The sequence below is a fragment of the Alosa pseudoharengus genome, unplaced genomic scaffold (assembly GCF_046254945.1).
Source record: "Alosa pseudoharengus isolate Yale_2024_CS ecotype anadromous, Long Island Sound unplaced genomic scaffold, YU_APseudo_1.1 YU_APseudo_1.1_scf_10, whole genome shotgun sequence".
NCBI lineage: Eukaryota > Metazoa > Chordata > Actinopteri > Clupeiformes > Clupeidae > Alosa > Alosa pseudoharengus.
The window spans coordinates 30585387-30602569 of NW_027468565.1; the positions used below are offsets into that span (position 1 = coordinate 30585387).

The 17183-nt window shown below is 42.7% G+C and overlaps 1 protein-coding gene across 1 annotated transcript; it reads right to left on the bottom strand.

Moving 5' to 3' along the window:
• Positions 1 to 161: 161 nt before the first annotated feature.
• On the bottom strand, positions 162 to 9936 carry map1lc3b (microtubule-associated protein 1 light chain 3 beta). Its single transcript, XM_076269861.1, has 4 exons — positions 9751 to 9936; positions 7058 to 7113; positions 2548 to 2654; positions 162 to 2030 (listed from the first exon to the last, which is right to left on the bottom strand). The coding sequence occupies exons 1-4, from the start codon at positions 9788 to 9790 to the stop codon at positions 1856 to 1858; spliced, it is 378 nt and encodes a 125-aa protein (XP_076125976.1). The 5' UTR covers positions 9791 to 9936; the 3' UTR covers positions 162 to 1855.
• Positions 9937 to 17183: the final 7247 nt, after the last annotated feature.

The following is a 17183-nucleotide window of genomic DNA, read 5'->3' on the forward strand; positions in this document are numbered from 1 at the left end:
TGTCTGCTGTGACATTTTAAGTCTGAGGCACCAACCAAGTTAGTGGAGGCGAGAAACATATAGATGCAAAATAAATAAAATGAAATAATTTAGGGCACATTATGCGTTCAGTTGACAGCACACATGATTGACATGGGAAAATATTCAACACCACGCAGGCATATTTATAATATTATTTTATTGTTTAAAATATCAACAAAAATACAAGAAAAAAAGTTGTATAATATTGCTGAAAGCCTGAAGTCTTTCCTTCAGACTGTGCTTTGTTAATTCCAGACTGTACTTTACTATATGGATTCATCTTTACACATAAAACATGAACAACCATTTAAATAAAAACAAATGAATAGCTGATAACTGCTTAAGGATAAAAATGCTTGTAACTTTTTTTAAAACAATTACTTAAGAGATAATGAGAAAGTGGGAGAGCACACAAGGACATATAATAAAGCCACATGACCCTCGAAACACCATCCTCTTAACGTGCATTCCAATGACCTTTGAACTTTTCTTAGGGTGTCACAACACAGCTCTGGAGACTTGGAGATAGAATCCAGAGATAGAATAACACTAGGTCCATTCACTACTGCCACTTTCATCATCATTGGAAACCACACCTCATCATCCCCACATTCACTCACATTTCTGACATTACAGTTTTTTTTTATATCAATGTTTTTCTTCAATCTTGCGCTGTCTGCATTTACATTAAAAAGCGTCTCACTACAATCTGAGCAGGCATAAAAGAGCAAAGCTTTTTTTTTCCCGTAAGAAACCCAAGTATTCCTCCTTTCAGTGAGGAAACACTGTTGAAGGAACTGTACAAGGCAGGATACTTAGATGATAGTGAGGAGGAAACAGGAAAATCCCAAAATCTCTAATTCCTCAACCTCACTTAACAACACAGAGGACACCAAAAGTGCTCTGGAGTCCTCAGGGAGCACTACTGTATGTATGTGTGTGTATGTGCATGTGCGTGTATGTATGTATGTACACCCACAATATGTATGCATGCTATTAGCGAATAGACTTTCAACTAAAATAAAGCTATGGCTAAAATAAACTACCCCATCCCCATTCATCATTAAAGTATGAATGAATGGTGATTGTGGAGGGTTGCAGGGCCCAAGCCCACTGTGTCCTTTTCTGATTGGTCTTCCGTTAGCCTTGGCGGACAGCTGATTGGTCACATCAACAGCTTAATAGTGAGACTAACGGCTAAATGGTCATGGCTTTGATCGGTCAGTGTCAGGGCATCTACTTTAAACAGCAGGCTTCACTCGAGGCCGCAGTGATCCAGCTAACACGAACACACAGACACACACGCACACACTGATTTCAAGTAGAAAACACACATGTTGAACTACCTTTGAACACCTGACAATGAATGAGCAGCAGTGGGCGGTCGCCTGCGCTCCAGCCAGATCACCACTCACATCCTGGTCAGCTCACCTACCAAGCAGGATGGATGGGGGATACTAGGGCCAGTAATTACTCTCTCGTCTATATGAGGATCTATGAGCAGCACTTGGGGGTAGAGGTGGGAGGTGGGGGCAGTTAAGACGGAGCAATAAGCTGAAGATGGGAATGGTTTTTGGGGGTGGGGCACCCATTGGTTGGGTATACAGCTGATAGAGGCGAGATTGAGGTGGGGGGGGGGGGGCACCCATTGGTTGGGTATACAGCTGATAGAGGCGAGATTGAGGTGTGTGTGGGGGGGGGGGGGGGGGGGGCACCCATTGGTTGGGTATACAGCTGATAGAGGCGAGATTGAGGTGGGGGTGGCATACATGGGAATGAGGCGGCGACAAGTCATACTGTTGTCCTGATGGCAGCCGGGTGGCCACCGGGGTTTCTAGTGTGTGTGCGAGGCTCCAAACGTCTCCTGCGAGGCGTACACCATGTAGAGGAAGCCGTCGCCGTCACGCTCACGCTCGTACACCTCGGAGATGGCCGTGCACACGGACACCATGCTGTGGCCGTTCACCAGCAGGAAGAAGGCCTGGTTGGAGTTGAGCTGCAGGCGCCTCCTAGTGGTCAGAAGCAAGCACAACACACACAAACACACACACACACACACAGTCAGGCAAGGAAGGCTTGTCCTACTACTCTCTAGGAGAAGAAGCCAAAATGGTGGGCTAACTCAAATGGCTAACACAAAGGGCAAGTGGGGCTCACATGATGCTATATGGAGGTCAAGACCACAAACAACCAACAGATATCACCCTGTGTAGACTATCGATACACTCAACATGTCTCATGGAATCACTGGATGATGACACAAATCTACCTTATAGGGAAAATGAAATGAATACATTTATTGAAATTTCCACTCAATGTTCATGCAGCAACTGAATAATATAAATGTATGGTGGTAGCGCATCTCAGATCAAAACCTATAACTCTAAACTGAGATGGGGAAGTGCCTCATATTTAGAATGATAAGATGCTCTGTTGGGGACCTGTGGGGGCAGAACCCCCCCACCCCCCCTACCCCGCCCCTGGTAAGTTGGCTAGAAAGCTTGGTGTTGAAGCCAGTAAGATTACCTGATGATCTTGATGAGTTCGCTCATGTTGACGTGATCCGGTACCAGGAACTTTGTCTTGTCCAGAATGGGCAGCTGTTTCTCCCCCTTATACCTCTCAATAATGACCTGGGGGGAAAACAAACACTCACTAGTCAATAACACCTCCTCAGAGAAGCTCCCTTATAGCTACAGGCTAATGGTAGGCTCACCGGTCAAACATACTTTCAGTGAATTATGCTAAGTTAGGCTATATAAGTATAAGTATATATACTCTTTTGATCCCGCGAGGGAAATTTGGTCTCTGCATTTATCCCAATTCGTGAATTAGTGAAACACACTCAGCACACAGTGAGGTGAAGCACACACTAATCCCGGCGCAGTGAGCTGCCTGCAACAACAGCGGCGCTCGGGGAGCAGTGAGGGGTTAGGTGCCTTGCTCAAGGGCACTTCAGCTGTGCCTACTGGTCGGGGTTCGAACCGGTAACCCTCCGGTTACAAGTCCGAAATGCTAACCAGTAGGCCACGGCTGGCTAACAGTGTCACACTGGGCTATTGCACGCACAGAGAAGAGAAGGACATGCATTCTCTTATCTAAATAAGCTAATTTCCCCCCCAAAACATTGCGTGTTCCTTTAAATAAAAATAAACAGATATGATGTCAACAACCCAATGAGGGCCTATGGCATCAGGTCCATCTGGCTGCTCTCAGTCAGACGTGGGAGAGGTGGAATATGAGAGTGGTATGGAAGGAGCAGGACGCAGAGGCTGAACGGCAGATGGTGGGTAGGGAGGATACCCGATCCTCCAGCGGCACCACCACGCCCGCGAGCCAGCCGCACCAATCTCGTTGCCCAGCAGCATTGGCACATGCCCGCAGGGCCTTCAGAGACTAGCAGCCTCCTGCCACCACAACCACCACTGGGTCTGTCACGTTATGGCACAGCAAGCATTTCTTTCATTCATTCATTGACTGACTTGTTATGATGTTAACGCTTTATAACTTTGTATCAGTATTTGAAAGAGGACAGCAATGGTTCAGATGCTAGAGTAGTGGTCTGACTGTCCTTGAATGCAAATAATTCAAATGTGATGATGGCCATTCAGATTCCACAGTGTTAGCATTACCTGATGTAACTAGTATAGCAAAACTATAAAATATACAGATTCAATTAATAAAAAAAACCTTTAAAAATGTATTTATGCCTTTCACAGATAAAATGATACAAAACATATTGCAAAAACACATTCCATCATCATGTTGACATTTCTGTCACATAGCCAGCACCGTGCTCTACCAGTGGCCCATCACATGGCAGTCTCAACAACACCACAAACATTTACTATGCAACTGACGAGCGGATTTGCATATTTCTATTTGCATGCATATGCGGGATGTCCTTACTCAGAAATCCTGAATAACCAAGAGTCAAATACACGTCACTAGACACTAGTCCTGAACACCCAGAGGGCAGGACACCCTGACCTGAGCCCGGCTACTATTTGAGCTCCATTACAAGCTGACAGGAGATGATACTCTTGTCAGAGGCTGATAACCCAACGCCAGGGCTTATAGCCATAAAAATGTCTGTGCCTGAAGTTATCAGACATTTATGAGGACGTTTATACTGTAGTCTCATCGCCTATTTTCAAATCTTAAGCATACCAGCTCACGCCTGAATTCAAGCACGGTGCCTGAACACTTTAAGCCCAAAACAAAATGGGAATCATACAGTACGTACTATGTGTACCTTCCTGGCCAGTGAGTGTGTAGATAAGCCTGCTTAGAACCACAAACATCATGGCATATGAGAACACATCTTAATGTGTTTTAAAAAAGGTTTTACCTATTTTATTGTATTTTATTTGATTTAAATATCATGTAGCACTTTCAGGTTTCTTGCGAATGTAAAGTGTGTTACAAATAAAATGTATTAATAATAATAATAATAATAATAATAATAATATAATAACCAAAAGCACAGTTAATGTCTCATGTGTGATGAATGAAAGCATAGCTAAAATTGTTAATTTAAAAAACGAATTAAATATTGTAGTGTTATGCCATGTAGGGCTACAATAATTTTTCGTAAATTTCTAATTTAAATTTTTTATAATGATCCAAATGCAAATAAGCTACTTGAGCAGGTCAACATACTTCCATGCAGCTGCGATGGCATTATGACAGATGAGGGTATGACTCAGAAACATTCAGCACAGCGTAGCGCTAGGAACTCATGACTACAATCTGGAACAAAGACAATGGCAGAGACCTCAAATATTCACGTGACCAGAAGGCTGACACATGGCAGCTTTGTCTATTAGAAACCACTGTGAGAGTGTGAAGTTCCTGCCTTTGTGAAAACAAGTGTAAAACGTTTTAGGGTTAAAGAAGCAATATGGGAATTCAGTCTAAAGTTAATCATCTACCTACTTAGAAAGGCATTCCAATACCTTGCAAACACCACCAACATTACAGATGGCACTGATACAATACATGCTAACTGTATTTGTTGTGAAGGCTCTTTATACTTTTTTAGTGTGTTCTAAAGCAAATCTCAGAACTACATAGTGTAAAGTCAGGACAGCTAGTGTGAACAACAGGTTTCCTTATCTGGCTTTCATGTGACAATATTCTAGCCTAGAAATCTAGACGCACCCTAGCGGCAGCAAATGTAATTTGTAGTCAGGTGGTCTAGCAACTCTCCGTTGACTTGCGAGCTGGAAAATTTAAACTTTGATCAGGCCAATCACATCGTGTAAAGTTGGTAGGCGGGCTTAACATAATGATGGCAGAGTTGCAATGGTTCAGTGTGAATTCCCTGCTACTTGAACACAAAGAAGATGGATGCTGCTGCTGGCGAACAGCGCGACACAAGTTAAGCTTTTTTTAAGTTGGCAAAAGTTTGATCAACTACCGAACTAGCTCCGCTGGTGGGAAAACACATGGTACTCATGAGTTGTAGCGGTATCCTATTGCATGCATAGGGGATTTGAAAAACAACCATTTATCCCGCCCCTCGGACTGACCACTTCGAATGGTGAGTCCCCAGACCCTACATCTTGATGTCGGTCGGGGTCGTCAGGCTAACAATATTAATCAACATTAATTTTTAAGGGCTTGTCCACACGTACCAAACCGATCTTTTTTTCCTCCGTCTTCCCTGGAACCGTATCAAGAATATTTGCGTCCAAACGGATCCATCTCAACACGACTCAACACGTTACTTCATACCCCAGGCCTATAGGTGGCACTGTTTCTTTACAGAAATTGACCAAAACTTGCGCTTTACAAACAGACAGAATAGGCTACGACGAAATGGCTAGTGCAATGAAACCAGAATTGTTTGTGTGGACTGATGGTGAACTGTCAACTGTAGTCAACTGTAAAACTAATAAACTTTATTTTACGTTTTGTGAAGGGTGCAGTACCGTCCTTTATTTGGATAACGTAGGTAGGCCTACTAATCACCTTTACTTTCTTTGGTTGTAGGATAGTCCATGATTCACATTAGTTTTGGCTATCACCGCAATTAGGCTACTAAACGCAAGGCTTACCCAAGTTCTAGCCTATTCTGTCACCACATTTATAATATTGCTATAAAATCTTCGTTAGTAACAGTCAATACGTTTGCCTGCATCAAATCGCGCATTTGCATTCAGTGTGCTACCATCGGCTTAACGTGAGTTCTAAGCGTCTTTGTATGCTTATATCTGATTTCACTCGACTGTGAATGCATGTATATATGTTGTAAGACATGTAAAATAAATGAATGACACTGGCACTACGCACAAATTAATGTAGCCTAAACTTACACCGCACTTTCCTAATAACTTAAGTTCTCTCGCGTCACTGACAGTAGCTAGAATGCATAAAAAACACCGGGAAAAACAGTGTTCAGTCCACCAAGTCATAAGCTATCGGCGCTGCGCAGCACCAGTTGTGATATTTATCTTACGGAGTGTAATCGAAGGTAATGTCATGTATGAAAACTAGTATTGTTAGGCAATACTATAAGTGCAAGTCCAGGGCAGCTGAGGTGTGGCGATGACGTCATCGATACGCAAGCAGGATGTGCGGTTTTGCTGTCTAAACGAATTCAAACGGGCTACGGTTTCAGATTTTTCCACTCTGGGACCAGGTTTCAGAAAAGTGCGGTTTCGGGCAGTGCGTTTACAGGATTCGTTTGGACGCTCGGCCAAGACGAAGCAAAACCTCTGCGTTTAACCTAAAAAGCGTCTCCGTGTGGACAGGCCCTAAGATGAAACCAAAAGTGATTTCTCAAATAAAACATGACTGAGCAAGTGGCAAATTGTTGCTTCAACAGGTTCTACAGATCGGTATCTGACAAAGTGCTATTTGGTTGATAGGTTCCACATACAGGAATCTCATTGAGATGAGCATGTATCTAACAGACACATGTAAACAGGTGGTATTTGTGTGATGGAGTGTATGTGTAAACAGGTGGTGTCAGTTTGTGTGTGTGTGTGTGTGTGTGTGTGTGTGTGTGTGTGTGTGTGTGGCTACTGACCGGGATCTTATTGGGGTGCTGCTCCCGTATCTGCCTGACATCATCCACTCGCTGCTCTGTGGAGAAAGAAAAGTCACATGACGGATTATGTCCTCTTGCCACCAGGATTCTACAGTGTTTACTGGACATCCAGTCGGGTGTATTTTTACACGCTGGAACGTCTGACTTACTCATCACCTCTGTTTGCAAAAAGCTCTGTTTCTGACAACACTCAGGATAATACTTGAAAACTGACACTCGAAGAGGGTACGCAGCAACAGGAAGCCAAGAGGATCAATTATCAAACACCCACCCACACGGATACTCTGATGCTGGCTTCCTCTGCTGTCCTCTCTCTATTTCTCACACATGCACACACACACATAATCAGTAACTAGATGACTGTCAGTGCTGTAACCACAGGTTCCTGTGCTACACCTGAGTATAATCAGAACAGATAGAGGCACTGGGGCAGGCCAAAAATTATGTGATGAGACCGCAGTGCATCACAAGAGACTCTCTGATCCCGAGTCCTGAGTCAAAGGCTGGGTATAGACCGATCCCATGATCCCTTCACCTTCCCTTTGTCCCCTTTTACTCCCACAACTGTGTCCCTATAGGGCGCTTGGAGGTCACTGGTCTGTATTGCTGACTCAGCAGCACAGGTGATGGGCTGTAGCTAGCTAAGAGTGTTAGCTAAGTGTCAGCTAAGTGTGTTTCTGCCCTCCTACTTAAATGTTTACGCTAAAGGGTTTATGATAAAGTGTTTTCATCCTCTATTTTGGCTTGTTTCTCCATCCTTCTTTAGGGACATCTGGGTGTATAAGGATGAGGCCCTTCATGGTCAACCTTCACATTGAACCCTGTCCCAACCATTTCACAGAAACGGGTCCTATACAGAGTAGCTTACATAGCTCAGTATGCTTCAACACTAAATGCCTGGACACTAAATGTGTGGTTGTGTGTGTGATCATCGCTATCTTCTATGCTTCACCTGCACAACTGAACTAGACTATGGGCTATAATCAAAGACCATACAAGAGTTGCTATAACAACCAATTCAAAGCCTGCCAACCAAACAAAGCCCTAAGGCAGATGACTAACAGCGAGAGAAAAAAAAAGTTCAGGTTTACTGTGTTAACAGACATTTGCCATTCACAACTTCCCCTAACCCTGACTCTATGTTATCCTTAGATGGACTGGGATGTGCGTTTTCTTTTGTGAAATGTATAGAAAGGGTTATTCTAACATCGATCAGTCAGCCTTATCTCCGGATTTCCGCTTAACCTAACAAGCTCATGTAAAGCAAAACAAAGAAGGTCGTTTGTTTACCTTGGGTTGACCCATCCTTACATGACTCAGCATTTACAAACAAACAAAGCCAAACATTTGCCCCCTTCCATAAGGAAGCCTAACAGTTTGATTAGATAGACTTCTGAAGCCAGATCTGTCTGGCCTGACTTCCAGTCAGAGATGGAAAACTGAGCTACACAACAATTGTGTCGACAATGGGCCATTAGCAACAATAGGCTATTTGTCATATCCACCTCAACATTTTGTGAAAAGATGAAGAAACAATCAATCTCGTGCCAGCTCTGACAAATTATAGAAAGCACGTGGGAGCCCCCAATGACGAACTCACGTGCTAGGTTTAATATTGCGTAATTTCCAAAGATGACCCACACGCGGAAACACTTTCCATTAAGTGCGATTGTTACATTATCAACAAAGACGGTTGATAAAGGTAACTAGACAATCTTATCAACACAGTTCCCACCGAAGTAGGCTACCATGTATCCAGTCGTGTAATTGAAAGAACAAAAATGTCTAGCGAGCTACGTTGTAAAATGTTAATTATTATAACCCTAACTACATACAAGCGTCGATGCCTAATTTAGTTGCCAGGACACTGAATTAACTTTCATTTTACCAGCAGGCCCTGTTCACCTCGCACATCGTCCCCATCCCCCAATCCTGCAGTTCTCCGCTGCCACTCGCATCGCACGGGCCTGTCAGCTTGCTTATTCCAGCAGCCTGCTGTGCCGAGCATCACAAACACAGAAGAGGAGGGCAAAGCACCGCACTTATTTATCCGACCTTACTACTCATTTGTGTTGAAAGCTTGAAGGGCAACAATTGATAAGCCATGAATGGGGTTATATGATTGATGGTGCTAAACAGGATTACAAAAAGATGAGCAATAAGATGACACAGTTACTGGAACATTTGTCACAATTAAGGATTGATTAACTGAATGTTAGAGACACATTAATTGGCAACCATCAACCAACTAGTTCTATGAAGCCAACGCAGAGGAAGAATTAACAAAAGGCTAACGCGTCACTAAGGAGCAGTGTTAGCTAGCTAACAACAGAGCAGGCTCCTCAATATTGTAAACACAAACGCAGCTAGCTTACAACGTTAGCGAGCCAACCCTTTTCAGGGACGGGGCAGGCAATTTATTTTTTCTTCACCGATCAAGACACTCATCTTCAAATATAGTTTGGTTTAGAAAAGTGATATATATGGCACATAAATAAATAACATTTAGGAAAGACATAAAAATGCCATTCCAACTCGTATAAATTCGTCTGAGGGTGAACAGAGTCGTAAACAAGAACTTTAGCTAATGCTAACAACATAGATGTTAACGTTAGCTCGCTAGCTTCGAAGCCAGCGAGAGTTCGTTTTTTCAGAAAAGGTGAGGTACATACCGAATGTCCTTCTTTGTTTGAAGGTCTTTTCTGAAGGCATGTTGGTAATTACTTCAATGAGACAATATTATATTTACAAGCTGCGTGGACACTGGAGATGAGTTAGTCACGAACGCTGTTTTCTAAAACCTGAACTGTTGTCCGTCCCGTGAAGCCTTCTGTCTCACTGCTGAAATCCACCTTCAACAGCAAAACAAACCAGTCAGCTGAGCTCGGACGTCACGGCCTTATCTTTACGTAGCTTCAAGTAGGCCGTTCAAGCCGTACCATAACTAGTACCGCATATCGGTACAAAATATGACCGCTGCTCAGTCCTGCACATTCTCTCCGCAAAAAACAATCGCGCTTGTCAATTTGTCTCCATATACTCTTAGTCTCTTAAATACTTTTGTGTACATTAGTGTGTGCATGTGTGTGTTTTCTTTTGTGTATATGTGCTTCTCTGTGTGTGTGTGTGTGTGTGTGTGTGTGTGTGTGTGTGTGTGTGGGGGGGGGGGGGGGGGGGGGGGGGGGTGCTTGTGTGTGTGTGCATGCCTGTGTGTATGCGTGTGTGCGCGGCTGTGTGTGTGTAGAATGTGTGAGTGTGTGTGTGCCTGTGTGTGCATGTGCGTGCGTGAGTGTGCGTTTTTGTGCATGTGTATGTGTGTGTGTCTATGTGTGTGTGTGTGTGTGTGTGTGTGTGTGTGTGTGTTTATGTGTGTGCGCAGGGCCTGAAGTTAACTTTTTTGGCCACCAGCCACTGTGGAAGGTGAATTTTGAAATCCACCTGCCACAGTGTTTTTTTACCAGCCCAAATTATTTTGTGCCCAAAATAAAGGTGAACGACTCAGAAAATGCATAAGAATGGTTCTTGAACTTGTACAGAATACACATTACAGTACTCAAGTAAAAGTAAAAAAGTACTTTGTTAATAAACTACTCAAGTAGGCCTAACAAGTTACTTTTTTGTAGGCCTACATTTTTATATTTTTGATGGACCTTTAAAGGGATACAAAAGTATCCTTTATGCCCATTTGCTTTTCTCCTCCTCTGTAGGCTAATCATATAGTCAAACATATTTTAAAAGCCCAATTCAAATATATTTTATATTTATATTTATATATACTTTGTCATAGCCAGAATAAGCATTACGTGGCTATGGATTGAAAAGCAGTCTTCCAATACATTGCAGCTGATTCTTCTGCTTTGCATTGCTAGAAGTCTGGTTATAACTCCACCATACAGACAATGTAACCTAAAAACAATGGCTATATTATGGGTAGACCTATATTTAGGCTATAATAGCCTAGGCATATCCACTCAGGCAGAGCGACAGAGCAGGCTATCTGTTTTCTCAGCCGACCGTCTCATGTCATGTCCTGCAACATTGAGGCTACATAAATGAATGCTAGGCTTTTTCTAACTTGTATACTCGATTTCCAGTGCATTTGATTTGCTTGTAAATTAAGTTGTAGGCCTACTTTCCTTGTCCAATGTGATTGTTGAACGATGCTGGCCAGAAATGAATATACGTGAAAGTTTCCGTGTCATGTCATAGCCTACCTCTAGTTTCGTTGCTACTCTGGCAGCCTCATCAGAAGATGCAGCAACTGTACGTCATTGTGTTAACTGAGCTGTTAGCTAGGCCAGGCATTACTTTTATAATCGTGGGCTAACGCATTCTGAAGCCCTATTTCTTTTCTCCAAGGGAGAGGTGCGCTTTTCCCTCTTCGAGATACTTTCTCCAATAATAAACTTGTAGTCGTAATGTAAGGCAATTGAAATGTAGTGGAGTAAAAGAGTAGATTATTGGCTCAAAAATGTACTTGACTAAGAGTAAAAGTAGGCTACCGTTTTGAAAAAGGAAAGTCGTTTGCCGTTCCTCGAAAAAAAAAATGTAACGCGTTAGGCTACTACCCACCCCTGCAAATGGGTTTGATCTCGCTTTCTCCGAGCCATAGCCTACAAACGGCAATCTGGACAGTGCATCTCCTTGCTCAGTGTTGTGTTGTCTTATTGACTACCCGCCAACGTGGCAGGTACATTGACAGTTTCACCCGCCAATCACAAAAGTTACCCGCATTTGGCGTGTGGGCGGGTGCCAATTTCATGCCCTGTGTGTGCGTGAGTGTGTGCATGGCCGTGTGTTTGTGTGCGTGCCTGCGTGTTTGTGTCTGTGCTTGTGTGTGTGTGTGTATGTGCATGTATGTTTATGTGTGTATGCATGTGTGTGTGCGTGCGTGAGTGTGTGTATGTGTCTCTGTGTGTGTGTGCGCCAGTGGTGGAATAAGTACAAATACTTCGTTACTGTACTTCCAACATATTTTCCATAAATAGGTCAATGCCAATAAAAAATATTATGATAATGCACCTTACTTAATCAGTTTTATTCAAATGATGTTAACTCAAAGAACAATAATAAATACTACAAATATTGTATGTATATATTTGATCTCATACTGATGGCCAAACTATATTTCTTTCTGATATCCACTCCAAGTACTTGGCTGTAAGTAACATGGCTCTGAATTAAGAAATTAACCCTTACAACCCTAGACTGTTTTAAGGGCTTTTTCACTACCTTAGAAACATTTATCCTGGTCAATGTAAGTGCCATACACACATGCTATATATTGTTTTTTAACAGAGTCTAGGCTACCCAGATCTGCCACTATTTCATGTATTAATACTTGCATTGATTTCATTTTGATTTTTAAATAATAAAAATACAAATAGTGTATTATAAAAATTCTTATATTTTGACATGTATCTCACCACTGCAAGCTGGCACATGTGTGCATAGGGCAGACTGTTTTGTATCTGGCAATATCATTGCCATGGTGGAGGGATTCTCTGGGGCTGAGCAAATGTGAAAAATATGTGGTGTGTGCCTTATGGAAATAAATGCCTTTTTTTTATTTAGCCCTATGGCCACTCTATTTTTGGCCATTCTCACTACCTTTAGTTATAAGCAGTTATCCTGGTCATTGTACGTGCCATTGACACAGTAATGAAAAATACCCTTTCTGCGCTCCATATCTGTGACACGAACTGATCTGACCTGACTGAACCCGAGTTTGCATGTTCTGTGTGTACACTCATGATGATTCTAAAACAACTTTTTACTGCATTGTCATGAACAAAGTGAAGGCAAAAAGGTGTTTCTTTGTCGAATAAATTGGGATGCAATGTGAGTCTCGAATTGGATGCCATGCAGGAATTTGCTAGGATCTCAAAACCGGATGATGAACATGCTTTGCCATAGAGAAACACATGATAGCGTTGGATTATGAACATGCTTTGCCACCACAACACACAAAAACGTGGGGTACCTAAGTCGAGCTATATGAAGTTATTATTTTGATGTCATTTCGTCTGTTTTATAACCCAGACGGATGCACTTGGTATCAAATGATAGCTCTGTGTCTCCTCTTTCACCTGACATGCGTGCCATATCTATCCGATCACGGGTTCGTGAGTAGGGCCTAATTGAAACGAGAGTAATGGGTGTGCAGCGTTGGTTTTTGTACATAATTTTATTTTGCAGTCACGTTGTCTGTTTTTATAGCCCAGAAGGAACGATATACTTGGTACCAATAGATATCCCTGTGTCTCCTCTTTCTTCTGATATGCTTGCCATATCTATGCGATCACGGGTTCGCGAGTAATTCAAACGAGAGTAATGGGTGCGCAGGTAAACTGTAAATATGAATCAATTTTATTTAATTACATGATATTTATTTTTATTTTCATATTTGATCGCACAGGCAAGTGTTTAGTCTCGTTGGAAAGCCCCACTTCTGCACTGTCACGCAATTAAGGTTTCATCTCGCTGCGATGAACAGTTCCGGAGCAATGTAACAAAGAATTCAGACAAAGCAGCCTGCCTCTGCCTGACCAGCTATGGCAAGAACCACACGCAGTCAGCAAATTATGTATTTATAAAGTAGCCTAGGCTAGGCCCTATTAGCCTACCTGGAGCCATCTGGAGATATGTGCCTAATATGCTTGCATTTCACCCGAATTTTATCGACATATTCTTGTAACAGCGTTCCCGCGGGCATCCGATTATTTTTGATCAGCCCCACACATCAATGTCAGAGCCTAGGCTACCTAACAAGGACAGCCCAACGCAGCTCACTTGGCTATGATTCGTGACACATTCTAACATCTTATTAGCATTAATGTTCCAACTCATCAACTCACCTGGTACTGAGGTTAAGTAGTAGGCTAGCCTAGTCTACTGTCAAGTGTTTTTAACAGATGACTTGAATTGTCCCGCTGCTGCTGCTGCTGCTGCACTAGGCCTACTCACGATGTGAGTAGAACCGTAGGCTACACTTCCTGACTGGGCCAATGGTCGTAGATAGAGTGCAGTAATTGGTTCAGTCCCTGCTTTGCAAAGTGTTGTCGAAAACGGCAGCAATTCTTTTTTTTTTACTTTTCACTGAACGGAGCTGGGGGGGCCAGCAGGGTGGCCAAGCTTTGACCAGTGGTGGCCGTGGCCCCCCCTGGCCACCACGTAGCTCCGCCCCTGCCTACTTTTACTCCGCTACATTTCTACAACACCATCGTTCCTTTTTACGATACATTTTATGATCATTTTTTTTTTCTCTCTGCCAAACACGTTTCTTTTACCAGGGGGAGGGGTTGCTACCAGGGACGTGGAATTTTGAGGGGCAGTTGCTCTGACCTGAAAAAAGGGCACCCCCCCCCCAAAAAAAAAAAAAAAAAACCTCACGGGCTATATGAAGGACTGAGAATAACAGGGTCTTTATTCAAATATATATACACTTCTATATATATAGAAGTAAAACACTGAAATACAGCACTCAATCACCTTAACTAATAACACAGAAAAACATGACTTGAGTCATGAAAATCACGAACATCAATATCCCTATCAATATCCTATCAAGTCACTGATAGGTTTCTCCAAATGTGGGCTCATCATCTGACCAATTACATATTATTGTTATTGCCATTATCATTATTATTTTAATGCCCACTAGTGGTATTTATGTTCTGCTCAGGCAAGATCTTTGAAATGATAGCCTATGTTTTTTTAGATTACAATTATTTAGCATGCAGCTCTTTAAAGGGACACCAGGCAAAGTTTTTGTGTTAATTATTCATCTTCGTAAGTCTGTATATGGTTAACCCTGTACTTTCTAGCATTGTCCTCTCATATTTGGTGATCATCACTTAGGCCTACCTGCCCTATGTGCCTCCTCCTGGTCCACATTTTCCTCACATGTTCTGGAGGCTTGTGACTGCTCCTCATCTTAAATGTAATGTAATTATGAAACATTGCCATTAGTAGGCTAAAATATGAGTCTGATTAATTAATCAATTCGCTTACACAGTGTCATGTCATCTTTATCACAGAAAGTTTCTGTCTCACCTGCTGGTTGGCTTTTTCACAGCCAACCCTGCAGTGATGTGCTGCCCTTTGCTGCCTCCCTGAATTGTCTCTCCCTCTCCTTAATCCGCCTCTTTTCAGTGGGCATCTTGGCTTTAAACAATACCCAAAATAGTGAATAGGATTTAAGCATTTAACCATTTTGAATAAAATAATTAATGTGATGAATTACTTCCATCATTCGTTCTACTTGCTAAAACAAAATGTGAGAAAGTAACTATCAGCATACATGTATCTTAGTTTGCCTAATGCAGGGGTGGGCAAACATTTTGGCTCAAGGGCCACATGGGTTTTGAAAAATGGCCGGCGGGCCGCACAGTAGGCTAGCATAATGTTCAAGTTAGTTCTGCTGCAAATGAGATAACTAAGGCCTATTATCTCTATTTAACATGATGTTTTGACATTGTAAACGTTCTCCAAGAGTGAAAAGCAGTTTGCGGTAAAGCTATAACCAATGTCGTCTCTGTCACAGGAAAAAAATAGCGAGCAGTCTGATAACCAAATTAAATGCTCGGCGGGCCGGATGAAAGTGCTTGGTGCGCGGGCCGCAGTTTGCCTACCCCTGGCCTAATGCCTATACCAAAACTGGCTATGTGGTAACGGGCTGCTTGTCTGCGACTGCGAGCTATCTGTTTGATTATGTAGGCTAAACGTGGCAAACTCAGCCTGGATTTATGAAGATTTGAATTCATTTCATAAAACTTGATGATGATCGTTCGTTTGTTATAGGCTACATAACAAACTCACTTTTTCCGACAACGGTTTCGCGACAATCTCCTAATATAAGGCCGCTCATGCAGGCTCAGCTCAGGTGCCGGTCGCGTGCAGTGCTTCAGCCACTGTGTGTGTATAGTGTACGTGTGTGCCTGTGTGTGTGCCTGTGTGTGTGCATGTGTGTGCGTGAGTGTGTGTTTTTGTGCATTTGTATGTGTGCGTGTCTCTTTATGTGTGTCTGTGTGTTTATGTGTGTGTGTGTGAGTGTGTGCATGGCCGTGTGTTTGTGACTGTGCTTGTGTGTGTGTGTATGTGCATGCGTGTGTGTGTGTATGTTTATGTGTGTGTGCATGCGTGCGTGTGTTTAGTGTGTGTTTGTGTGCGTGCATGTGTGAGTGTGTGTATGTGTCTGTGTGTGTGTGTGTGTGTTTATGTGTCATACACTCTGACTAGTCTTATATGACTGCTGCTTCGCTAGTGCATCGGTCAGGCTGGGTGTATATGTGTGTGTGTTTATGTGCTTGTGTGTGTGTGTTTGTGTGTGTATGCCTGTGTGTTTACTGTATGTGTGTGTGCCTGCGTGCGTGTGTGTGTGTGTCTTTATGTGTGTGTTCCTGTGGGTGTGGAATGTGTCTGTGTTTATGTATGTGCGTGCGTGTGTGCACGGCTGTGTGTGTGTCCGTGCCTGTGTGTGTGCATGTGCATGCGTGCATGTGCGTTTTTGTGCATGTGTATGTGTGTCTCTTTAGGTGTGTGTGTGTGTGTTTATGTGTGTGCAATAAACACACATAAATCATGTGGCTGCAACACGAAACTACATGGAGCAAGAACACCGGAGATTTCTGCCAGAGTTAGCAAGCTACCTACCTAAGCCTTATGCCACAACGCGACATACTCATAAGCTGCAGTTTCTCTCATATACGAATGAACACCCCCCAGAATGTCCATGCGAAAATGTTCAGCAAGTAATGTCAACTATTTAACTAGTTACACTGATGATGCAAAGTTCACTAGCAAGTAAGCTAATGAAGCTTATATGAAAAGTTTGGGGAATGTGTGGTGTTTGGTCGCATCTCGGCAGCGTAGCGGAGCAAAACATTCTTACTTAGGTGTTAGGTCTACAAAAGGGGTTTTCTTTCGTCATGTAAACGAAGATAATGCCAGTGGTCCAGTCAAATCCTCTAGCCGAGCTTTAGTAGTTCGACTTAACTGTGCATGTAAACATACTGACTGACAAAAAGTCAGAATGAGTAATTATAACGATGAGAAACCCTGTGGACATCAAATATCGGCGGAAAATTGACATGTGTGAAACACT